This window comes from Ambystoma mexicanum, chromosome 1p (assembly GCF_040938575.1).
Source record: "Ambystoma mexicanum isolate Mex_15411 chromosome 1p, UKY_AmexF1_1, whole genome shotgun sequence".
In the NCBI taxonomy this organism is placed as follows: domain Eukaryota; kingdom Metazoa; phylum Chordata; class Amphibia; order Caudata; family Ambystomatidae; genus Ambystoma; species Ambystoma mexicanum.
In genome coordinates, this window is record NC_090921.1 from 244,836,268 (window position 1) to 244,863,413 (window position 27,146).

Here is a 27,146-nt window from a genome sequence, read left to right on the forward strand (position 1 = left end):
ATTACAAACTGGGCGATAGAGGCCTAAGTGAAAACTGAAGAGAAGACTGGGAAGCCAGGGGACTAGAAGAGCTCTAATGGAGGAGTTTGAAAGCACACAGCTTAAATAGAAGGTATGTATTGCCACCTACGGCTAAGCACTAACCATTCATACTTGAAGATAGGAATGTTCTTCTCTGTTGCTAAGTCTAGGAATATTCACTATTTCACATTATAGTCAGATGATAACCAGAGATGGTGGCTCTCTTATAAAGGACATTGTTAAGGAACGGTTGAATTCAAAATGCGATCAATGGACATTTCATCCCTATGATGGTCAATCAAGGTGAAGCATCTTAGAGACTGTTATTTCAATTAAAATGTCTAACTGCCACCAGATCATCTCTGGAGGAGAAATACTAATCAAACACCGTATCTGGATATAGTGCATCTATCCTAAAACCTCTGGATGTACTAGCTTTGTACAGGACTCAACATATTTCCTCAAGGAGGTAGAATGTGTACCACTGGATGCACGCTTGGTCAGGCTCGATGTCACCTCAATGTATATGAACATTCCACATGAAGATTCAACTGCTGTATGCATGAGATTCTTATAAAAGTGAACACCAAGAGACACCCCAAACACGGACACCACATATCTCAACAGGCAAAGAGCTTATTTGACAGTTCTATAAATTGCTAAATGGCTTCCACCAATTCATCAAGTTCACCATTATAATATTCTAGGAAGAGCATACACATCTTAAATACAACTATCTCTGTTGGAAGGAACGGCCAACTAGCAACAGCTGTATATAAGAAACACATGGACAAGAATACCTGCACAGGGCAAGTTTCCATACAACCTACACAAAATGGTCTGTTATACACAACTAGGTCATTGGTGGCAGCATATATGTACTATAAGGAAGGCATGGGACAATCAACTTGCCACACTCTTTACATCCTTCTTGAGAAAGGGTCCCTCAACCAGACAAATTGACAGGGAAATACATTGAAAATACCCAGAGAAAACCTGCTGCAATACAGAGACTGTGGAAATACAGAACAAATACCTTTGGTTGCTACCTGCTACCCAGCATTAGCTCAACTGAATTGTGTTATTAAGGGCTTAAAACCAATGTTTTAGCAGAGATGCAGATCTGAGAGATACTTTGAAAGAAGCGCCTCTAATTGCATACAAGAAACTGAGAAACCTAGCCCGGTCTCTGACCAGGAGTACATTGCCACTAGATCAAGAACAAAGACCTGGAATGCACACATGCAATGTTAGGAGATGCAAAACATGCCAACACACCTGCACTGCATGCAACCACATATTTTCTGATGTTGTATACCTCATTTAATGAAAGAAATGGAGCAAGGAGATTATGAGTTTTGCCAGGATCTGCGTAAAAGAATAAACCTATATAGATACACCACCTCATACCACAAATCACGAAACAGAAACACAAGGGCCGACACTTCACACAGGATGGGCACACATTGCAGAATCCATTGCTGATGGTTTTAAAAGGTGACCTCCATGACGGCACACAGAAGAAAGGTGGGAGCTCAAGTAATTGAAGATGCTAAACCTAAAAGATTGTGGGCTAAACAAGTTGTAGGTTTTATGATACTCTATGACCAACTTTTAGCCCAGGGCTAGTCACATGAACAAAGCCAGAAGACTGCCCTCAACTACAACCCTCCATCAACAGCTTATAGACACTACTGTTCCAAACCCCTTAGAGCTGAGAACACAGGGCATCAACAGGGGCAAACTTTGGTTTCAAAGCACAAGTGCCTGGCACCCACTATCAGGCAGGTGGCACACTGAAGCAGACATTGCACAATTCCAAAATTAGTAAAGCATTTTGTATTTGCCACATTGTTTACAAGCCAGGAAGTCATTGCGAAGATTGAGGCATGCTGAGGCAACATTGGACACTGCAGCCATTCAACATTCAGAATATAATTATAGTGTCACATTGTGCACCAGCAGGTCAATCTTAGCATCATATTGAAATTACTACAAGATCCTCACACTATAGAGTCTGCAAAACACACTTCTAGACTGAGGAAAATGCAAAACTTAACTTGCTTTCCAATTGAGATATTTCACTTCAAAATGTTTCTAGTGGAACATCTGTAATTTTAGGAAATTACTCGGGCCTGCATTAAGACTGCCTGTGCATAACTTTAAAAACATTAAAAGTGAATAAGGTTTCATTTCTTAAAATGCAAATAAAAGCTACAGATGTTAACTGTTTTCAGTAAAACTGTTCTGGTATTCCTGCTTCCATCAGTTGTATGTTCCTTTGGATAAGGCATTAACCCCATATTTATTCTCCCTAAATACCATTCCTTCAGCCAAGGGAACTCAAACTGAAACTTTTTTCTTTGCTTGGAGACTGAACTGATTAACAAATCAATGTGACTTCTAAATCGAATGCATTTTACGATCTCTGTATAATATTTCCATTTAGCGCAATAAAAAATATAAAAATGTCAATGTTGTGTGATGAGCAACAAACAGAACATGTCCCACCTCTCGATGGCCAACCAAATTTTCATTCCATCATCTCGGTAGTAAAAATGGGGCAGCGACTCGACCTCACGGGACTGGAGATTTTCAGGCAAACAGAGGGTCGCGTATTTCAGAGTTTCCATGTCTCTCTTTATCAGTTCATTAATACCGGCAATTCCAACTGCGCTGTTCTGGGAATTAAAAATAGCAATTGACCTTAGCCACATTGATCATTTTGATTTATTTAAACGAAATGTTCATTCATACTGGCCCATCACCAGAACCACTCAATTCACCAACCTCCCATATGTAACCATGGGTTGAGGGCTTGTATTGATGGGTAGGCTGGTAGGAGACAGGGCTGGTTAAAGATATTTCTCTTGTCATCCCCAACCTCATCATTCATGTCAAACTACACATGATGTGCTGGTGCTCATTTAATGGCAAGGGCTTGAGTGTAGATGACTTGGCTTCCTCCCAGGTTGCTAAAGGGTCTCCTTTTGAGTTGATGCAATTCTCCAAAAGGCAAGAGCTGGAATAATAAAGCCCCCTAATCCATGTTTTAAATGCTGGTAGTGGACTTAGTCTCATCTAATGAAGCATTACAGTCTGAGCCAAAGGGCTCAAATGTGTGATAGGTGACCACCACCAAAGTTAAGTGTCCACAGTCAAAGGCGGTCACCTTTCACATAATAGTGCCTCAAGGGCAAGGCTACTAATGCTACTGTGGCATACTCAGGGGGAAACAAGGAACCCTCATCTAATGGCTCTTGTGACAGAACTTGTCCATATCCCCGTGCCCATTATCTGGTAGATACACACCACAAAGTGGAGCTTTGAATTTAAGCTTTTACAGGTGGTTAGAGTGTCCATTCCAAGTTTGAATACTTCAGGCACACAATGGGTAGAGAGTCTTCTTTATGGTCTTTAAAACTAGGACCTCTCCCATGATATTCAAAGGTTCTTTTTTCTAAAAAAGCCATCACCCATGACCTGACTGCCTGGACAAATAGAAACTGAAGATGAGCTGTTAGAGGCATTTTCAGAGACTTTTACCCAACATCTCTACTCTAGGAGTCATCGCTAGAGGACAACTGAGTTTTTACACATCCTTCATCATTGACCACTCCTAGAAATAGGGATGGTACCAGGTAAAGGTGCAGTCGGTTGGTCCCAACAAACGTTCATTTCTTGAAATCTCTGAAGGCCCAACTCCAGCTAATGAGATGGGGGAGGGCGAGTTGGAAAATTGTGGAAATCAACTATGCCCCTGTCCTTAAGAGATTAAGTTAAAGTTGCTCTGGGTGTTTGGGGGCTATGTAAGAGACCACAGTAACATCTGTTGCTGCCTTTCGTCTGTCAGACCCTCACATTCAGGCTGGTCTACTTTCTCTCACATAAGGATTTGTCAACAAAATGAACTTGCAAATTTTAAAATGGAAATCTGAACTAATCAGTTTAGCGTGAAAGAGGCTTGATGCATGTGCAGTGCAAATACATGTATGTAATAAGAAAATTAAAGGCGAGCGTGAGCTGAAATTAGCTTGTCTCCCACTGGGTCCTATCAGGAGGCATTCCTGTGCCGCCTCTGTCCAGGAGAGCAGGACTTCTATTCAAGCCACTTTAAGTATCCTCACTAGATCATCTTTTGGTTGCAAACTGGGTGATGGTATGAATGAAATTAAACAAAAGATGTCCCAGTATCTTACCGTATCGAAGGCTCCTCCCGGTCCAATTAGACGCTCTCTCGCAAGCACATTGATCTGCAAAGTGTAGCGATGGTGGGGAACCAGAAGCTGCAGAGAAACATTTTCATGGATTGGTTAGTGGACATTGACAAGTTCTGGGGGTACTCTGAGCAAAGAGTTAGCATAAGCTATATTTGGAGATCTCTGTAGAGTTATGATCTACCAGAATCTAACTTGTCAAATTACTTGCCACTCAACATGGTATGTTAAGAGTGGTCCAGTTCACAGGATGAACCATGGACCTATTTCTCTTCTTTGCTAAAGCTTCGTTGTAAAGTCAGAAACAAAATCATTTTTTTTTCTCACAAATATCATACATTTTCCTTACCTTGTATAGTGGGTGAGCCATTGGTAGCTGCCGCAAGGTGGCCATGTAAAACACCTCTGCAAAGACGTGCGTCCGCAGAAAGTGAGAGACAGCCTGGTGGAAAGCAAAAGTTGTAGACCGTACCCAAATCTTAGCGAGTATCCAATCCCACTCATTGTCGCTTGGCAGGAAGATGGGAGTCTCTGAACCCGGAGTCTGATTTAACTGAAGAATAAGAAAGACAAACTGCAGATATTGGCTGTATCTGACTTCATAGCACCCATCTTATCAGTGAGGATCATAAAAGCAAGAGACATATTTGATTATATCAACTTTTTACATGTACTATGTCTGATTCATTATGCTTTTAAGCATTGCAAGAGGTTTTATGGTTTTATAGACCAATGTAATGGTACCTTATAGACCATCGAAAGAAATCCCTGAGATGACCCTACTGGGTCAAACCTGGGCCAAACCTATGGTGTGCAGGTTCAACAAAAATGTGCAAGTGTTTAACTTAACTTGCTTTGACAAAAAACCCTTACATGTATAAAGAGCTAATGCAGATCGGATGGTCCACCACCACACACAAGCAGAGTCAGCCTTTCCAGAATCTAGACCTGTGGTTTGTGATCTCAGACACTGCAATAATTGCCTTTGGCTAAAGCCATTGGCTTTCTGAACAATGACAACAGCTTTTTGGCCGATTTAATAAAATTGATAGGCTGGATAGCAGATTCAAGAAATTCTTACCTGGATAGCCAATGGGATAACCTCATCCTTAGGTGTGCGGTAGAAGAGACACAAGGGAGCGGCCATGTACTGCTGCTTGCCATTTAGCACATTTGCATGAAGTCCTTCCATCATCTTGTGATCCACAATGAAAATGTTTCCTTTCTGCAAACAAACACATGAGCGTGTGGGAGCATGAAGGCGGAAGAGGACAGAACAAAAGCAGGTCATGTTGAGGGGTGCAATTGCGAAATCTTTGTCGATTATCTGAGCCACAAGCAGAGAAAACACTGCTGCAGTAGTCCTGAAAAGGACAATGTTATGAACTTCCACCAAGTGTTCAAACTTAAGATGCTCACCCTCCTCCACAGAAAAATGATTTGCCCCAATGCAGGTTAATGTAACTGCAAGGATCAAATTCAAGACCCTCAGCATTACCCACTATTAAGGGCTTTGAACAACATTGTGTATAGGTGCTATATAAATAAAACTATCATATTCATGAGGCTTTGAGGCCTGGGACCGCAGTACATTCAATTCCCCCTCACTAAATACTGCTCTGCTAGAGTCCTTCGGTCCTCCAGCTCTAACTCTCTGCAGGTGAGATCGCTTTCTTCTGTCGGAGCCTCCCTCTGGAACAGCCTCTCTGGTTCTCACACTTGAGCCGAATCTCCTTAAGTTCCGGAAGCTTCTCAAGACCTTCCTCTTCTCCTCCTATCCCTCTACTCCTTCCTTGCTCATGCCCCCCTCCGCTGCAAAAACTGGTTTCCTGGTCCCTTCTGAGTCATACAGGAGCCAAGGCCTACCACGACCAGTCTGCCTCAGCACCCCTGCACTTGCCTTGCACTAATGACTGCGTCTGGTCCCCCCCCTCTCGCACTTCCTGACCCTCATCCCTCCCCTCATGGCACTTCGCCTGGCGTCATCTAGCACTTGCCCCCAGACTCCCCCTGACACTTGGCCTACCCCTGTGGCCATTCCCTCCTGCATCTCCCATGCCCTTCCCCTCTCCCTGTCCCTCTACCCCCCTGCACATCCTATTTAGAACAGTCCAAATGTCACAAGGCCTAGTAGGCCTAGTAGGACCATTTATTGTGGTCTTATCCTCCTCTGTTCCCTTCGCCCTTAGCCTTGTGGCACCCGGAAACAGTTTCGGCTTTATAGGTGCCTTACAAATGTTCAATAAATAAACTTCCAATTCACCTAGGCCTCCAAAGATTTCAGACGCAACTAATAAGAGCAATAAGAATGCAGTTCAGAAATTTCAATGTTCTTCCAAAATCGGGAGTTTCTCCCAAATCCACGACTGAAGTTTCAATTCCGTATTGTAAAATGCGACTCATAAAACTTCACCGAATGTATAGAGAACTTCTCAAATGTTTTATTTACTTTCACCAATTGGGGCGTAAGGGCCTTGGCTTTGCTTTTGAAATAATCCCACAAGCAAGACTTAGTGGGCTTTCTGAGTACCGCAAGACCCAAGTAAATCCAATCATCTAGTGGTTTACTATTCAGTTCCCTTGATGTACTCTAGGTCTTACAGTCAATTCCACATTTTCTATTTTAATTGGATTTATCTGCAGCCCATTTTTACCTGCATACTGCGAGAAGGATTTCAAAACTCTTTGGACACCCAAACGAGTCAAGTATTTGCCTTTTTAGAATTTATTTGGTTGAATGGTCTGGCACTTCCAACGGGAGTGCCATACATGGATCAAACAGACCTCTAGTGTAAAAGTACATATTTATAATCATAATTTTGGGGTTTTGGGCATGGGCAGCCAGGCATTACAGGGGTAATGCAGAGGGACAAGTAAAGGGGACATTTGTTAACAGACATTCATCAATATAGTGTACATTTGGGCCAGTATTTACATGAATAAATATTAGCATGGATGTAATGGTTTCGTAATTGCTTTGGTTTCACAATGCATCAGCCACTCCTAAACAGTTTATTATATCAATCCACATTATATACCTGGTTTTAAAAAATCTCATTTGCTACAAACGGTTATTCCCCGTTAAAGATCGGATTTCAAAAAGGGAATGAATGTATTGAGCCATGCCCCTTCTGTATGGGATATCAATTATAAGTCCCAAATTTAGCTACAGAATTCCATGGTCATACAAGATGGAGATGCTCCCAGGTGGTACAGTTTCTTCATCTGTGATGGATAAATGTAGATGATACTGTGGTCTTCAATCCATAAAATGTGTTTTTAAGCTTCATGTTAACAGTGTAAAGTGGTTCAGGAGTGTACGGAGCAAGAATGGGAAAGAGATACATGGGCATGGAAGTGGGAGATGTAATGTGAAAAGGGAATGGTGCAAGACAAGGTTGAGAAAACAATGAAAGTTAACTTTATTGTGACAGCGGCCCCGACACCTACATGCAGCTGAGTATGATAGTCTAAAAGCATTGAACTCAACAGTGTGTGCAATTGTGGTCTCACAGCGAAGAGTGAGTGCTGGACATGCACATCATAAGGGGCTCTTTACTTTTACTTTAATTTATAGTGCGCAGTCCATGGGCCCGGAGCATACAAGATGCAACAAAACGCTGAACACCAAACTCCGCAGAAGAAGCACTCAACGGGAAAAAAGCAGGAACCAACAGAAAGGTGCCCTAGGCAAACATGAAGGTTTTCAATTTCCTTTTGAAAGCATAGGTTGACTCAATGCCTCTTAACTCCAACGGTAAATCATTCCAGGCCCGAGGAGCAATTGCATAGAAGGTTCCCTCTGAGGCCTTCTCAGTCCTACACCTGGGAAGAGCTTAGGGATAAGCAGGCATCTTTCCCTGTCCACACCTGTGTGATGACCAGAAGTCGGAAGAGAATTCTCGACTCAACCAGTAACCAGTGAAGAGCCTGTCTTGCAGTCGAGATGTGGTCTCTACAAGAGAGACCCATTACAAGCCTCACAGCACCATTCTGGGAGACCTATAAACTATTGCAGGTGGACTTATTAATGCCCACTTAGAGGCTGCAACAGTAATCAATTTTAGCTCCCACGATCGCTCTTGCCAATGTCTCAGCATTTGCTTGAGAGACGAGGGGTCTAAGGTGGGCCAGTAATTTGATATAGTATGCACAGGATGATACTAAACAACCTACATGAGTCTTCATACTGAGGTGTTGGTCAAAAATGACCCTCAGGTTTTAACTTTCTTTAGAGGGGTAATTTGAGCAACTCAGATAATAAAGCGGTCATATGCAGTACCCAGTTTCTGAATCATTTTGGGCGAGCTAACCACCAACAGCTCTGTTTTTTGTTTATTCAGGGCCAATTTATTATGTACCATCGAGGTCTCAGGCAATACGTTTTAATTTGAGCTTCATCCAAAACATGATTACCAGACAAGGGTATAACAGACTGCGTGTCGTCAGCGCAGTTTGTAAAAATCACCCCCTCGTGGTCTAGCATGGCAAAAAAAATAAAAAAATAAAAAAGACTGTAAATAGGTTGTACAAGCAGGGCGATGTAAACAGTCCTGCAGAACACCGAAATTGATGTCAATAGGCCTTGCCTCCACTTCTTGATAGAAGACTCTGCTTTCTCGATTACTGACCCATTGGGCTGCTATGGGAGAAAAGTTTGCGACCTCCTCCAACCTGGTGACCTCTATGACAAGATGTGTCAGAAGCCCTTGAATCGCTACTTGTCAGACCAGTCTGCTGGTAACTTTGTTCTGGACAGCAGAGTTGTTGGATCTGAAGTGGGACCTGAGGGAGTTTGCAACCCGTGCATTGGTGGTTGGGAAGAAGCTGATCTTGAGAACATGGAAACCTACTAAGGTATTGAATGTGAAGGATTTATAGGCAGCCATCATGCCCCTGTGCTCATTCGAACAAATGTGTGGGAGAAGGAATGTGCTTGGGAACGTCGAGAAAATGTGTTGTGTTCAGGGTGTGGATGGATGAGCAAAGACAGAATCACTGAGTTTTCTATAAGTGGTGAACTCGAGGTGGTCAGTTAAGGCCTGCACCGTGCCACCTCATTTGTTTGGTTCTTTCTTCTCTGCCCTAAATCTTTGTGTGCAGTCCTCACCCATCTGTAAAATTAGCAGCATTTTTGTACATAGGTTGTGGAACTCAAATGTGATGGGTTTCCATCAGGCAGTAACAATCAAAGAACATATAACTGCCATGAATCTACTTGTGCGGTTCTGGAAATATTGTAACAAACAAAGTCATTAAAAGAAAAAGCCATCATTTAATAGTTGAGATTTGGTGACTGCTTTCTTATCGCCCCTCCTGTGTATGTATTAATTAAAACAAAACGAACTCCTTGCTTTTTAGACAATAACACTTTTTGGGGGTTGGTCCAGGTCCTGGACTGCATTGCCTCAATTTCCAGGCTGAATGTGTGGTGACTGGGTTGCCCGACTGATAATGAAACAACCCTTGCCCCCCACGGCACTTGCCAATCCTTGCTCCCTCCTCCCCTCCCTCCCTCTCTCCTGCACTTCTCTTCACTTGCACGTCTGAATGTTACAATGCCTAGTAGGACAGTGCTGTTTGTTCTGTTTTTCTTATTGTTTTAATTAACCCTTTTTCCCTCCCTACTTTTGCCTTGTGGCATTTTGAAACATTTGTTTTTCAAGAGACTAAAATCCTCAATAAATAAAATAAATGAATGAATGAGAAACACACCGGCAGAGGCAAGCATGGGTCAGCAGAAGAGCAGCTCTAGAACACAGCCAGCAGCAGGCATTTTTCAGCAGAAGAGTAGCTCTATACGTAAGTGACACAGTAGGAGCAGTCAGAGGAGCACGCAATATGCAATAGTATTTCCCTACAGAACAGGTGATGAATGCATTGATGAGGTTTCCAACAGAACTGGAGGCAATAGTACCCAAAACGAACAAGCACAGTGCAGGATCATGGACGCAAAAGGCATAGCCGTGGCCTGAAAATGGGTAGACTGTATGGACTTGGCAGTTTGCACCCGTCTTTGTATTCCTGGTCCCTATGACTGAAGAGCCTGTATCAGGCAAGAGGTTATCAATGGAAACATGAGATTCCTTAAGGAGACTTCTGCTTGCAACTACGATACTTTGGTGGCTTTAGTTTAGCTACCTTTCTAACAGAAACCCTCACACAAAACGCCAACTCATGTGGCCACAAACAAATAGACTAGCTCTCTGGAATTAGATACAGACAGGCGGAGACAAAGGCTGATTTGGATAACCTAAATGGCCCTGGAAGTATATGGGTGAAGTCAAGAGAGAAAGAGAAATTGGCCCAGAGCCGAATTTCGAGGGGGTGTTTGGACCTATGACCATCTGGTTGTCCCATGAGAGGTGGCCGAATCGGGTTCACATAAGGCAATGGATTACTCAAGTCTGCATGAAAGTATCGTCCATCATGTACCTGTGGCATCAATGAACCATAGCTGGTTGTACAGCAAGGCGATTCTGAGCAGCCACCTAGGGCTCGACCATCAGACGCCAGATTGATCACAGACAGAAAATTAGAGTTCATTGCCCAGGAGATGGGGGCAACAAACTATCACTTCACCTCAGGTACCCTTATCTTTGCAACCAACTTGCCCAAAGGAACCAGCAAAGATGACGGACGCTTCAGTGTGTTGTGAAGGGACACAAAGGAAGAGTAGCAGAGCAGTATTTTATCTATGGGTGAGGGAGTACAGGAGGACTGGAGGCAATGCAAAGTAGCAGCACAATAAGAGATCTGCTCAGTTAGAGGTATTGAGCACTCACGCCGTAGTAGTAAAGGTATGGGCAGACCGGTGGGTGGAACTGGAAAGTAGTGGATGACTTCAACTGCAAACAAAGGACCGTTTTTGAAACCCTAGTTCACTGCTAAACAATACAATAGATTGTGGTACACAGGCCCCCCCTGATGTATTGCAGCCCTAACCAGAGCCATCTTGTATGGGCATAATCGAGACTTGCAAAGGACAAAGCTATGAAAGTGAGGATATGTAAGGCATAACTCAGTAAAGAAAGATTTTTAAGAGGGAAGACAGCCAATGAACAGTATGGACTCCACAAACAAATTAATTGTAACTTTTTTTTAAATTACAACATACAGGAAAGACGCAATAAACAAAACAGTTTCACGATTGCAGATGAAATAAATAATAATCAAAACGACGAGTTAAAGAGGTGTACATCTGGGACCAGAAGAACCCGATTGCTATTTTTGATGGTCAAGTCAATCTGCTTCTGCTACTTTGCACAAGTGGGTTTGTTGGGGTGGTTGATAAGGGTCCACAGGTAAAGAGAAGTTTGAATGCACGCGCCATAGTGGTGGCTGGGGTGACAGCGATGTTGACATAATGTGTTAATTTAGTATGAATCCAGTGTAGCTAATGGGAATGGGATATGCTTTATTTTTAGTGTTGTGGTGCTTTATTTGATACATTTTCTAATTGCACGTGCACGGCAAGTGAAGTGTCAAAACTGCTGATACAATATAAACGCAATAAAGGTGCGTCATTCACATAGCGCTTATCAGGCAGAGGGAAGCTCTACATGTGCAAGCAAGGTAAGAGATTGGCAATGGAAAAATCAGTGTGAGTGGATGTGGTAGTCCTGAACATATATGTATGGGTACACATGTATGGGGTTCTCTAGGTAAATAGGTTTTGGGTAGGATGAATATACAGATCTGTTTTGCCACAGAATTCTGACAAGTTAAGAATTGCACTGGCTAAAAACCTGGTTTGAGCAATTGAACTCTGACTGAAAAATGAGTTTTACAAGGTTGGGAAAGACAGCAGCAGTTGCGATGAATATCATATGACCAGTTACGGGCAGGTTATTTTTATGGTCTAGGTACATTGTGAAGGGGAGATGCAATCCCTAAATAAATAGGAGTGTTAGTGAATATTCCGGCTGCCTGTTAGGGCCGGACAATTTAACCGGTTGCGGTCTGCTTGCGGGGAAAGGCACACCATAGACCATGGATTTGCAATAGAGTTGTCAAGATGTGGTCTGGGTTTAGAATGAAATGTGGACCCAAACATGTTTGGGGAATAAATCCAGAAACAATAGATCAAAAGGAAATATGTATGCTCTCCTCTTTTACATCAATGGAATTTCCATAGAATAGCTGTGTGCATCACAAGTAGGAGTAAAGGTCTCTAACCAGATGGAACCTTTGATAATTGAAATTGTTTGTAAGCTGTGTAACCTGTAACTAGGAATTGGGATTATGACCAAATATGCAAAGGCCCCAGAGAGGGTGGTAGCATAAATATGAAACATGTAATTATAAGCTAAAGAGGATGGTTCTTAAATTAATTCATCCAAAAGGAAGTGTGGGTATTAAAGGGAATATGTTTACATTGTATAGGTTTTAGCCAATCATGTGTTTGGGGTAGACTCTGACAGAACCTTTGGGAGTGTTTTAACTGTTGCAAATTGAATAAAATGCATGTTCTCTGTGTGGTTCAGAAACAGGTTAGACTCTTTGATGTCATCCAACCCCTCCCGGCCGTTTGTACAATAAAATTGCTTTATGAACAAAGCATGCACCTACTCTTTAAGGGTGGGCCTGTTTTTGGTTACAGTTCAACTAGAAGAACTTCAGAGAGGAACAGGGAATTATGCTGAAATACTTCAAGCATGCGCAAGCAAGGATGGTCCCAACAACTCGGCCCCACAAGAAATGTAAACAGAGGCATACTGTGGATTGAAAGCAATTCACTGTCCCTCACTAGCACTTTGAATATATTTCCAGGAATGCAGAACTAAAATGATAGAAATATATGTGATCATTCAAAATAATGCATTCATGCCAAAAAATTGATAGATTAAATGACATATCGTTAGACAAAAGGCAGAAAATGTTAAAAGGAAGAGAAATCCATTGCTTTTGAGATATAACTGTTCAATATTATGCTGGCAGATCTTTGCGCCACACTACTTGGTGCTAAAGGGCCGCTGATGTGTGCGAAGGTCAAAATGAAACGTGATACATGGGCAAGAGCCATGCAATTAATATTGAGCTACAGAAGAATAATGCCTCAATCACTCCAAAGGTGACATCTTGTTATTCTTACGTCCAGGAGGCTCTTCCCCCTTCCTAACTCCATGAGACAAATTACAGAACAAAATGATTGTTCTGGGACAGGTGTGATTGCATAGGTCATGTGGCTTCAAGTGTAAATATTTCGCCCCCAGGCCAAAATAAAATCCTGTCTGGAGGAAACAGCCATGTGACCGTACTTAGAGAAGACCAAAGGAGTAGCCCACAGGATATACGATATATGGCATTTACAACACGCCTACACAAGTGTTTCAAGGCACGACTTAGCAAGGGAGGGGGAACAGAGGTAAGACCGATAACGATCCTACTAGGCCAGGTGTCATTCAGATCGTGCAAATGCATGGGAAGGGGGAGGGGACACTGCAGTACATGGGAAAATAGAACAAACAATAGGTGAAAGTAAGGCCAGCAAGTGGTAAGTGCAGGGGTAAGTGCAGACATCAGGTGTCAAGTGCTGGTAGTGGGACTGTAGGTATACAGAAAAGTCCCCAAGTGGGACGGGGGGGTTGCCAGGAAGGCAGTGCAGGTTTGCGACTGGCAGGTGAGGGGACCTGGGCACCGAGTTCATAGGGTGGCCAGGTAACCAGTGCAGTTTCAGCCAGGAATGCAGTCCCGAAAAGCACCCTATAGACTTCAAGAACGGGTTTAAGACTTTTGAAAGCTACTGATGCTGCCGTTGGTCAGGTGGAATGTGTTTGTAGTGTCTTGGTAACAGGGTGATTGTGGGCCACACGGGGGAAAGCCTGCAACTCAATCTCCCTCCATGCAGAAGTGATTGCAATAGGAAAGGCAGCCTTCCAGCAGTGTCCATAGTGGCCACATGAACTGATAGGTCAAAAGGCTTTTCATAAAATAATCTAGAACCAAGTCGAAATCATCCTGAGGGAGAAGATTTCCAACATGGAATGTCAGAGCCGAGTTGAGTCAATAAAGGGTCAGAGGTAAAAATACATCTTAATTAACAGGAAATACTCCTCACTGCGGTAAAAACTCAAACATAAAATGTTGTGACAGTCTTTGTCAACAGTGCTACCAGTTAAAGGATATGTCATTTATTTTATTTTTGTTTATTTATAGTACGCCGGAGGCTGCAGGCATCAGGGCTATTTGTCGAACAGATGAAAGATTTACTCAAATAGGCAGGTCTTCTGGCGTTTCCTAAAGATGGAAATATTCCCTTCCCAAGTTCGACCGGAAGGTTGTTCCAAGCTACGGCTGCTTGAGCCGAGAAGGATTGTCCATTACCTCTCATCCTTCTAGTACGTGGGTATAATAATCGTTTGGTGTTAGTGGAGGATAATGTTCTTCTGTGTTGATACTGCACCAGGCATTGTTTAATGTAGAAGGGGCAGCTCCATAAATGCATTTATGAGTTAAGGTATTCACTTTGAAATAGACTCTGGTGGCTACAGGTAGCCAGTGTAGGTTCTTCCTTGCAGTGGTGACATGTTCTCCCTTTGGGATATTTTTTACGGTCCTAACCGCTTTGTTTTGAAGCACTTGAAGACTTTGCGGACTGGCTTTATTGGCTCCAACTAGGAGAGAATTTCAATAATCAATTCTGGGCATAATAAATACCCTCTCTAGTGGTTCACAATTTTTGCTGGAGTCAAGGGGTTTAATTTGTCACAACAGCCTTATATAGTATTGTGGTTTTTTTGCGGTAAGATTTTGGTGCATCTTCCAGTCACTTAGTCTTCCTTCTCCAAAACTCCTTGCCCCCTGTTGATGGTTGGAAATGACCACTGCTGACCCTAAGTCCTGCAGACGTCTCTTGATCATGTGATATGCCATAGTTCCATCTGCAGTTTCTCTTCAACTTGCAAACAGCTTAGCGATTTGCCAGTTACAGTGGAGCTTAAAAGGGCCTCACCAGCTCCCTTTTCTTTGGTCCAAAGTTCTACCTTCTACTCAACCTCTATCACTCCTCTGATGAACTGGACTGACAGTAACGATTATATGTACTTGTATGTGCTTCTCAACATTGGTCATTTAGAGGATCGGACCCTCGAAAAAGGATCAGGCTTAGGAGATGGATTTGTACGCCTCATACAATGGCTTTAGTATACACTTTTATGAACTACAGTTACAATGTTTTAATGAAATATGTTCTCTCATTTCTTTAACAGATTGGCTAAGTATAAAATAAAACAAGTTATAAAATAAGGGGTCAATTACAGCGAAACGCTGTATCAATCTTCTCTCGATGTCACAACATGTGCTCGTTACTTCTTCCACAGGAGGTTTATGCCCTTTGTCTTTGGCCTCAACCCTACCCACTGCATTGGGCCAAGCATGCCCCCTCACTCCTTTCTGCTCTCCCTAGTCCTTTATGCTTTATCCTGGTTGCCACCTGATGTCTTCCTCCTACCTCATCCTGATGTCTCCCTCCTAATATGTCCCTCCTTCCCCCTCTTGATGTTTCTTCTTCCCCTCTTGCCTCCAGCCACCTCCTCTTTCTTTTCCCAACATCTTCCACCTATTTCTTCTTGAATCACCAATTTGCTCCAAACTGCAACTAAATCCTTTCCCAAATGCCCCCCCCCTCCTATGACATCCTTTTGATATGCTAGCTGGTCCCCCTTTGGGCTGTTCGGGCCTGGACTTGTGCATCCTTATTGGTGCTGCTGTGTGATTGATGTCTATGGGGAAAAAGGCAATTCCACTAATCTAGATTATGTTGTAGCATGTATCCCAACCAGTGGCTGCAACACAGATTTAAGAAGCCAGTTAGTCATCTTGGTTTTCTTGTCTGTGAGACTGTGCATGTGGGTGGGTGTTAGTGGACCCAATTCTAAAGCTGGTCTTGTGGCAAGCAATGTCAGTCTTTCAGGGGTTTGAAGATGGATGCAGGTGAGGTTGGGGCCTCTACGCTGGTGACTCTTGTTTGAGGAGTGTGTGCATTGCCCAGTATGAGGGCAACGGTCTCCTGCTGAGTGCTTGAAAGGATCAGGAACACTTGGACAACATCTGACTGACTCCTTCCAAGTGGCGGAATAAGCGAGGGTGACAAGGGGAACCTCCCCATACTGTCCTGGGACCATCACCCACTAGCTCTGTAAGGCCCCCAGCCCCTTGAGTCACTGAACTAGACGTCCTCAGATTAAGGCAGAGGACTTCGGTGAAGCAAGATGCCCAAGTTTCACTTGATAGCTTTATTCTGCAAGGAGAAAACATTCTCACTCCTGTTTAAACAGCCCCCTAAGGCGATAGGTTGGGTGTATATTGTCGATGTTCGCAGTCAATGGATTGGTACTGTGACCCAGATCACATGACAGAAGAACATCATTGGCTCTTATATTGTTTCCTAGTTGAATTCCTATTGTCCGCACACTATTTTACCTTTGGGTCCTGAAATCTCATGGAGAGAGTGAGCTACCTCCTCATGTACCAAGCTCTCAAGCTAAGCAAGGCAGATCTGCAGTCCCATTTGAACTGACTGCTTTACCAGAGGAGACATTTCCCTTTGTAAATCATTATGCAAAAAAGCTCAGAATCTTTTGAACCCAGATTGAATGGGTCATATCATTTTCCTGGAAGTCTGATGGCCCCTTTGAAGGCAATAGTTCTCACTGAGGGAGGGAAACTAATTTACCATCAATGTGTTGAGACCAAACATAAGGAATTAAATTCATCACCCTGAAGGCAGATTACATTTCTCCTGGTTTACTGCAAATCCAAGGTTGAACAGAGTGCATACACATACATGCCAACCCTCTCGATTTAGGTGGGAGACTCATGATTTTTTTTATTGAAGATGTTACTATTTGTTTCTTAAATTATTATAATAGTCATAAAACTAAATGAAACACATCTGAGATTCAATCAACACATTTACATTTAAGCATAAAATTATAACTGGAGGAAACAATTAGCTGTGAAATTAATATCTAAAGATGTGTTTAATGGTAATGGTGGGAAATTCCATACTGCGCACATCAGCACTTCCTTCAAACAAGATTTTTCAATCATAAAAAGCAGGATGTTAAGTGTCTCTGCAAACATCTAAAAAATGGGGGCTGTTATGATTTGCACAACCCAAAGCAACTTCTAAAGCCCTCTTTTGCAAGTTTGTTTAAAAAAAGATTATCCAACATGTACATGTCCCAAATGCCAGCACAATTAACAGAATACAAACTGAAATTGCCATAGGCCAGCAGCACCTTCCTTCGTAGATTGTCAAAGCTTTGGCCCTCAACGAGTAGGTTATTTGCGGTTTCCAGTATGTCATAGCCGCAGAATCCACAGCAGCGCACAGATCTTGGTATACCAGCTCTAGCACCAGTTACTTCCCTGGAATTCACCTTATAAGCCTAATAATATTTATTGTTGACACATTAAAACAAATAGGAAGGAGTAGATGTGTGTTTGATTCAATATAGAACACATACAGCATTAACTCCTTTAGTAGCTAAATCAACCAGAATGTGCATCAGCTATATGGAGCACTCACCTGAGCTACATTCCATTACCAATGCTACACAAGTTATCAATAACACTGCCTCTCATTTGAGGAATTAAGGTCAAGTACCCATCGTGACAAATTGAGGGATTCAGTCACTTCTCCCTATGGGGGAGCCTTTCCTTTTAAGACTAGGGAGGTGAGCATGACGCTCAACATTCCCCCCAAGAGGTGGCAGTAAGTGGGATCATACAGGGAGAGACTCCCCTCCTGGGGACAAGGCCTCATTCCAATGAGGAATTTCCTTTTCATTTCAATCAGAAACAAGCTATATATCAGTCACCAGAAAACCAGAATCCTTCTACATCTGTTATTGCAACACCTCTGCAGAAGATAAAGATTCGTCTGACACATACGAGTAAAGACCTAGGAGTAAGGAAGAATAATCTGACACTGGGACGAAGAAACGCAAAGGAGTTATGATGAGTTGAAGTCTGACAAAGTAAGTACGGCTACTGGAAACTGGGGAAGCCTGCAAACAGCCTCATACAAGGGGGAGGAGCCACAGATGTGGAGAGAGCGACCCAGAGTTTCAAACCAGCTGTAACCAGGAGAGGACACGGTTATCCACGCAAGCGAGCAGCTGGAACATAGCAGTGCTAGAGTTGCCCTGTGCGAGGGGCAGGTCAGAGGATGCTTGCCAAACAAGTAACAGTCCCTGGAGGGACATTGCAGAAAGTACAGAAGGTAGAAGTCTTGGCTCAGAAGCATCCAAGCCACAAGTGGATGCCCAGACAGAGTACTTACCTGATGGTGGCTGTGAAGGAAAATGAACAGCAACACCTTTCCATGCTGGGACCACATGTGGTGATACACACTGATGCATTGTCAGAACGAGGAGATTAAATGCCTGCAACCTACATTGTGATGCATTACAGAGGAACGCCAAAGGAGAGTGCCGACCAGGTGATGCAACTCTATTACATTACAGGTAACAGGGAGAACAGGAGATGGACAAGGCACATGCAACAATAACCCTATTTACAATAACGGCAGCGGATATAAGGAATCGAGTAAGCCTACGCATCCCAGCCAATGTGAATACATTAAGAATGAGAATCATAAAGGGACTCAGCCTACTCGCCCCAGTGATCCTATAAATAATAAAGTGACTTGTTTACAATCTCAACAAATTAGTTCTAGTGATTTAAAAGCCTACAAAAGGGAGTGAAACGTGTCGCTGGGTACATCACATAGATCCCAGTGTGAAGACGGAGATAGCACAATGGATAACCAATAAAAATCAAGGGGCTAAGAAATTGGAGGAACTGGTGTCAGGAAAAGAAAGGTTTACAATAAGTGAGAGAAACAGAGTAAACACATCCAGGTGCCAAAGCACCAAAAGAAAAGAACTTGAGAGTTCAAACAGAACCAAAGAGATGCGTGGAAAAATCCCTTGAAAGAACTAAATGCATTGGTACAGGAAATAGCAAGAAGCGATCTTAAAAATTGATGCTAAGTACATGCTGACAAAGCAACTCCAGGAGAAGGAAGTCGTTCTCCTGGTCTTAACTTATTTAGTATAACTGGTAGAGTCAGTAAGGATTCGTTTTTGGATGGAGGGTAGACTCACTTTGGACTTTCAACCAGTTTAGTTGCGTTAGGTAGGAAAGTCCCTAGAATAGGGAATATTAGGCATTTTCTCTATTGTTTCAATTAAAATCCTAGAATGGAAATTATTGCTCTCCCTCCTTCTGAATTAACACACCATTAACAGTCCGAGATAGCAAAGAGGAGTCAGGGACTGCCAAGCATTCATGGCAATAGTTGAGACATCTCATAGCTAGCCAAGCGCTGATCCTACACTGATGGAATTCAGAAATAATACATTCAACTGCAGAGCTTACTGGAAGCCTAAATAAAGATTTAAATTATGTTGTCATTAAATGCAATTCACAAATAAATTTAAGGTCCCAAATTTCAGCCCCACAGGTGAGAATGGGGACAATTTTGGCTTTGGCTTTGCATACTTTCAATATAGAGACAACAGAATAGTCACCCTGTTCGTATGCAAAGGGTCTGAGTGCTCCAAGATGTATCCCAACTGAAGGTTTTGTGGAATGGCATCCATTTCAATTGGTTTGATAGTAACACCCAAGTATTTACAATGTAAAAATGTTTCAACAATTTCATCACTAAATCTCCATGTGAAACCTTTTTTGTTCTTTTGACAATGGGGATGGAAACACATGATCTTTGTTTTATTGGTGTTGATTTGCAAACCATGGAGAGTTACATACTCGCAAAGTAGATGCATCTGTTCCTGGAGCCCCTTAAGGGTGCCATCTAATAGAGCAAGGTTCTCAGCGTAGCCTAGAAAGTTCACAGATAAGTGACCGAGTTTAGGAGGGTAGATGGCTTGCAAAGAAAAGACTGAGGGAAGACCAGAGAGATGCAGGTTAAAAAGGGCAAGAGCCAGAATACATTCATACTTAACTCATACATAAAGTGGTAATCCACTTTCCGACCTTGACCTGTCCTTCAGTCTTTCAGCCTTGTGCAGAGTCACAACCATTCTTAGGAGACCCAGGGAGTTGTTCCATCTAATGAGTTTACACCTAAGCAGCGATCTCTGGACACTGTCAAACACAAAAGTACAGTCCATGGACACAGACTAGCTGTAAACCTGGTGTTCAATGCTTGCTGAACGATGGTTACAAAGGCAAGAATGTTATCCAGCATGTTGGAAGACTTGTTCAACCAAGTTTGATTAATGGGGATACATTGTTGGCATTTGGTCAAGTGTTCAGGTCTTCTGAACAGGTGCAAATATTTTGGAGGACATGTCCAGCATGGCCAGTATCCTGTAATTGATAGGATCACAGCGTGCCCGTTTTTTGTAGACTGAGAATGGTGCCATCAGTCCAAGAGGATGGCCAAGTTAGTTTTAAAGATAAATAGACGATGAAGTGTGTATTGGCCCACCAACATGGCTTTCTTTTTAGAATGATATTACAAACGCCATCAGAACCAGGTGCACAAGAAGACTTTGCGCTCATGATAATTCTTATACGTTTTGGTATTTGCAATGAATATGTTCACGATTTGCAAGGAATATACCAAAATCAATGTGGATAAAGAAGCTCCGTTAGGTAGGGGGAACAGTGTTTGAGCGATTAATCATTTGCCAGAAGATTCTCAAATCTTCAGAATGTGAGCAGAGGGCTAATGATTGCCAGTGTTTATCCATATTATACTTATGTTTGAGCAAAGATTGGTGCTTATTTTTCCTTAGGCGTATGGCAGCGTAAATTATGTTACATCTGAATGAGAATTGGCAACATGACGTGTGTTAGGTCTTAGTTACTTTTTGACTTGCAGATGTCTAGATCAAAAGGTCTTCTATGAGAAAAATTCTGATTAGTAAAAGGTCTGAGCCCCCTTAGGATTTGCGGGTAACGTGAGCCAGTAGCTGCTTAATTAAAAACTCCATATCTAAGATATAGTTAGTGGTTGTGGAGATGCTACAAGGAGTTGATATTTTAAAACTTCTATTAAATTAATACAATTCTAACCCAATGAATTACAATGGGAAGATTACAATCTCCAGCTTTCATTGACAGAATCTCCCTCCTGCAAAATCCGGCATGTATGCATACAAGCCAAGACTCCTGGTTTAGGTTGAAGACTCCCATTTTTGTATACCAAGCATGTTACTATTTTTAATGTATTAATGTGTTACATTTTATAAAGAAACTTTTCACATAATTACAAATCATATTGACATTCTCATTAAAAAAATCCATATATCTAAAATAGTTCATAAACATAATCATACTCATGAATCGCATCATATTAACTCAAACACAATAAATATACCAAATAGGCATTGTCTTATAGATGTAATTACTGTTCAGCCTTCCATTTCCATATGAAACCAAGTATACTAAATAGGCTCAAGGTCAGGTACTAAACAAATCAGTTGTGGTCAAATAGAGATCCTAGTAAGCACTCAATCACTAAACAAACATTATACATTGCTATACAACACTTCACGTTTATGGAATTAATGTTACGCCACCAGAAGATTGCCTCCTTTATATGTTCTGTATTATGTACATATTTATCAGAATGTCTTTTGTAGGTACTTGTCATCTTCGGGCAGCTGTAAATAAAGGTTTCCCTGACTCAACCGATTCTTTGTCCTCGCATAATCTGCAACAGCGTTCTGAGCTGGTTAATTCATTTATTGCTCCGGTGTTTTCCAGGACTGGGAGATGATTAATCCCAACTAGCAGGATAAATCTTCTAAGTCTTATTCCTGGACATAGGTTTAAATATTGTTGTGACTTTTCATAAGTGTACAACAGATTTCACAAATTGATAATTTTTATGATCTTCAAGATGAGCATAGTTTTCTAACCAAATGCCTAGATCTATTTTTCTTGACAAAGCATATTTTGCAGTGGGGAGAATTCTCCCTGTCAGTTACTCCAGTTTATCAGAGTCAAACATTTTTCAATATTGACCTTTAAAGGCAACTTCTTAGATTACTTCCACATTTAATGTCGCAGAGAGACCAATAGTTGGTTACTTGAGGTACTCCATATCTTCAGGTAAAGTTCTGCCCTTCTCTTGAGAACCAACGATTTCAAGGATTGCATCCCCAGTTCAAGTCTGATATTAGCCATAGGGATACAGGTAGGGAGGCCCAGAATTAGTTTCCAAAAGTTGCCCTCCACTACCTGTAGCCACTTAAGATCAATCTGTTGCAAAGCTTCAAGGCCATATATCATTGGGGTGTAAACCTGCTGAACAATAATCGTGCACCCATATACTGAAACCCCCATGGGTCTTAGTAAAATGATAGACCAGAGTCATGATTTGGGCAGCTCTAACTTTTCTAGCTTGGATGCATAGAAGATAGTCATTAGTAGTCTCAAATTCAATGCCCAGCTATCTGTATTTAGGAGTATATAATATAACTAGTTCTTGCACTTCAAGTTTTATGCGAGCAATCTTTTTGCTGGAGCAAACCATAACTTGGGTCTCCTCCAAGTTTATTATCAAATCGCTCCTATTAGCATAGAGCCACAATGCTTCAGCTGATCGTAGACCACTAAATGTGTGGTCAAGAATGACCAAGTCATCTGCATAAGCAAGAACCGGGCATCCTTCGGCACCTATTCGAGGGGGACAATTATGAACTGCGGAAATTGCTTCAGGGAGGTCATAAACAAAGATTTATAACGTAGGTGCCGTAACAGCCCTGCTGAACAGCTCGATTCTGTTCAATTTGTGCTGTCATAATACCTTGGGAGTCTAGCTTCAGAGAAGCCATATTATTTTCATGGAGAAGTCTTAAGTAATATAGAAGGCCATACAGGCAACCAAGTGTTTCTAATTAAAAATGTAAAAGCTCCCTACGAACTCGATCGAATGCGGCTTTAAAGTCAAAGAGGGCGGGGGGGTTCCCAATTTGCATGTGTCTAAAATGACCAGGTTGTACATGGTGGAATAGCCCTGCCTAAAACCACCCAGAAAGCGGTTTAAGAGCCCCCTCTTGTCTATCCATCTTTGGAGTTCGTTTAGAAGAAAGCTAGCAAAGATTTTGCCGTTACAATCCACCATAGATAATCTTTAGTTTGCTGGGTCAAACTTGTCGCCCTTTTTGTATATAGAAATGAATGTAGCCTTCTGCCATGAGATCGGAATTCTTCCTTCACTAAATCTTGAGCTCTGCCCAAAACCTCAATTTATTCTTCAGTGCAATGTTCGCCAAGCCATTAGACCCCCGGCACACAGGATGATTTTTATTTTTATTTTAATAGGCTGGTCTACCGTGATTATGTACGGGGGCCTGGGAGGTTCCGTCCAAGTGGAACTGCTCCCTACCTCTCCACAAGGGATTTTACGGTCCCGCAAGAATCTTTACCACCTGTGAGCTCCAATGGGATTAAATCATAGGGGTTAGCCTGTTCCCCTGGGCTTCCCCCAATAATGCCCATATGTTGCGGGTGTTCTTCGTGCACAATACTCATAGCGTCTTGCCGTTGCCTATGTTTTAATTTTTTTTTGTTGGATCCAAGCTTTATGTTTGTTCTTTAGCGACTTGCTGATAGTACGATAAGAAAAGTAGAGCAAGTATTCATGGCTTTAAGAATTGCTGCTCCGAGTGCTCTTTTGGCATCCCTAATTTCTGGATCATACCAGTTTGTCTTAGACTGGTTGATCTTTGCTAGCACCATCCTCGCCTGAAAGGTGGAAGTGTCAGGGTGACGGTCAATGAGAGTAAAGCATGGTCACTCCAGTTATTAGCGATTACCTCAAAGTCTTTAACACATGCCACCATATCAGGCGTGACAAAGGAGTAATCGAGAGTACTCATGCATTTGCCATTTCCCCACCTTTCTTTACCAGGATAGTCGCCAATTGTTCTTTCGTTTATCATTTCCATATACTAATAGTTTAAAAAAACTCATCCATCGCTGCCCCACCAAGTCTTTTATCGTATGAAGCATTCTACTCTCCGATCTTAAGAGAAGGTTGTTTGAGGCCCAGTTCCCTCCCAACATATGACAGTTGAAGTCCCCCGACAATCACAATAGGTTTATTACCCTGCTTTTGGGACCAGATTATCATAATCTCATGCAAAGATTCTTGAATTATTTCATTATGGGCAGTGCCTGGCTGGGAAGAGATGGTAGACAGCAATAAGAAATGTATCGAGCTTGGTCTCAATTTGACAGATTTCACATTATGTGCAATTCCCACAGTTAGCCCCCCATAAGGTCTACCCCGTGGTCCCTTGTTGGAAGTAGATTGATAAAGCATGTAACCATTTAGTACAATGAGAAGTGAGCCATGTTTCTTGTAAACAGAAGCATGGGTACTTTGTGATTACAGAGAATGAGCCTCCTGGCAAGAACCGGTGGTTAAAACCCCTGCAATTCCAGCACGTGATTGAGAAGTTTCATTCCTTTTTGGAGGACCACCGGGAGGGCTTCTGTCAACCACTTCAAGACGTTTTGAATGTCTTCCACCTGTGGCGATTTCTCTTTAAGTATATTGGGAAAACTGTCCTGCTCTTGGACACACCAGCTTTGTCCAAGGGCAGGTGAGATCTTTTTCAGGGTCATCATCAAGTTAAACATATACCTCAACTAGATTCTTTGTGTGATTACATTTGTTGAATAGTAAGTTGAAATTTGAAATGAATAGCAGACTCATTAGTGTTCAAACAACTGAGTGGCTTTATGAATTCCAAGTACTCTGATCTTAATACTCTCAGTTGCAGGATTGAGTGCAGTCGGGTCAAGAATTCGGTTCTCGTAAGCCAATCAGATTCACCATTTTGATAAAGGTTCTTAATGATGCATATGTTCTTCTTGCTCCCCGCTGGAACTAGGACCGTGTCCGTCAATGTTAAATTAATTTTTCCTCTTAACAGCAAAATCTGGCTTCTGCCAAGAGGAGTAGAAGAAATCTTGTCCGGCCCCTTTTCCATGAAGGAAGCCACCGAAGCGTCCTTCTCCTTGTCAGTAATCAACCAGCTAGTCAGGAAGCCCTCCTTTGCTTTTTTTTGCTTTTTAGCCCGCGCCACTTTTTTCTTAGATTTTTTCGTAGTCTTTCAAGGTAAAGCAGTCTCAGGTAATGGTGAGGCCTTGACACACGGACGCTTTATCATGGCAGCCCTTCTTGCCAGTCTCCGCTGCTTACGGGAAAAAAATGAGTTGGACTCATTAATTTCCTGGATAGGAATCTTGTTCGACTCAGCAGCAGCAAGCCCACAGCTATAGACCAGTTACTCTCTGCATCATCCGTCAAATTACAATTTGCTACATTTACAGGAGTCAAGTTGATAGTATTCTCCAAAATGCGTCCACACATTTAATAGTATCTTAAGTGCGAATTGCAATGAGGCAACTGAAGATTGTAACTCCCTCAACGCATCCGGCGTGAAGAAAGAGTCAATAGATGGTTACATAACCAAATGGTCAGCATGAGCCTCCAGATTTAGAGAAACAGATAGTCTTTCTAACGCAATTGGTGGTAACACCAAATTTGATAAAACATTCGATGTGTGGTCTACCAATGCCTTAGGCATAGCAGGGGTCATTTGTCTTTGCATTGAGAGACAGCTCCAAAAGGGAGTTATTGTCTATCTCTCCATCATTAGACTTCTCCTGTGAGTTATTGCCAGGTATAGAGGTTAGTTCCACTGTTTCCAGTACTGTCAGGTTCTTCTCTTCTGGTTGATTAGGCTGGAAAAAGGAGGTAATAGCGCCTGCGGCTACTGGAGCAGGGTTTTTAGTTTTACCTTTACCCTCCCAGTCCCACAATAAGTTGCTTTTTATAATTCGCTCCTGATGTACTGGTACTAATTTTCTCCTAGATTGTTCTATGACAGGAGCCAGAGTGATTACTCAATGTATATGTGTCAGCTTCCTTTTTTATAGTGTGGCAATCTGAACCAGAAAAGTACTAAGAATCGCAGTATTTGAATATGACAGAAGTGTGCCTGTACAATATGGTCGCAGAGATCAAAGGAGTCGCTCCAGCAATCTCCCCACCCACCACTCCAGGCTGTGCAGTGACCACCCACACTAAACTTGCTCAATTCAGCCCAGTATGTGCAAGCAAAAGGTAAGCACGTCGGTCCAGAGCTACAAACCCCAGCTAGGTGTCGTAGTAACCAGCTCGAACCCTCACCCAGCCCAGTTCAGGCTCATGGGCACTCTCCGACCAGCCCAGTCACAGGACGAAGAATGCTTGCAGTGCTCACTCGCAACGTAACAAAGTCCATTCTGCGGCGCCAGCCGCAAGTGATGTAGTCGCTTCTGTTTGCAACTGCCCACTGTTTGTTCCGCTTACAGATCCACAAGCAGCCGTCCACCACTGATGTGGCGCAGCTCAGAGCCGCTTGAAGCCGTGTGCCACTAACAGCAGGCCCAAAAAGCAGAGACGTACGTCTGCCTCTCAATGCCGGCTCTCTGTACACTGCTATGTACACCGCACCCCACTCCAAGTGAGTTAGAGTAAGAGACCCACAGTAGCTACACAAACGTGTCAAGCTGCAACTCACTGGGATCAGAAAGAGGCCGCTTCCGAAACAGGCACCTCACCTTGGTTGCTATTTCTACTTTCCACCCCCCCAATCTAAAATAATTCTAACCCTAGTGAAATCCAAGGAGAAAATTCAGTTCACGCTTTGCGACAGGTCACTCCCAGGTGCACCAAAATGTGGGATGTTCGAGTGTTACCCACCATAGGTGAGGAACCTATGTTAAGCAACTGGGAGGGGAGCGTCGGAAAGCCCGAGAGGAGAACGCCTGCAGGGCAGTACTACAAGGGACACGGATCACACGCAATGTAACGTGGAGGAAGAATACGGAAGGGGATTGAGAGCGGGCCACTCCACAGCT

General features: G+C 42.6%; 1 protein-coding gene across 2 annotated transcripts in view; it reads right to left on the reverse strand.

Moving 5' to 3' along the window:
• The window catches only part of LOC138568674 (polyunsaturated fatty acid lipoxygenase ALOX15B-like), a 245,032-nt gene that overhangs the window by 65,589 nt on the left and 152,297 nt on the right, over positions 1-27,146 (reverse strand). For both annotated transcript variants that reach the window (XM_069646459.1, XM_069646458.1), the window contains exons 7-10: positions 5,320-5,463; positions 4,588-4,791; positions 4,221-4,307; positions 2,533-2,702 (exon numbers count right to left, since the gene is read on the reverse strand). In XM_069646459.1, coding sequence (XP_069502560.1) covers positions 2,533-2,702; positions 4,221-4,307; positions 4,588-4,791; positions 5,320-5,463 — 605 coding nt within the window. The remainder of the gene's footprint in view (positions 1-2,532; positions 2,703-4,220; positions 4,308-4,587; positions 4,792-5,319; positions 5,464-27,146) is intronic.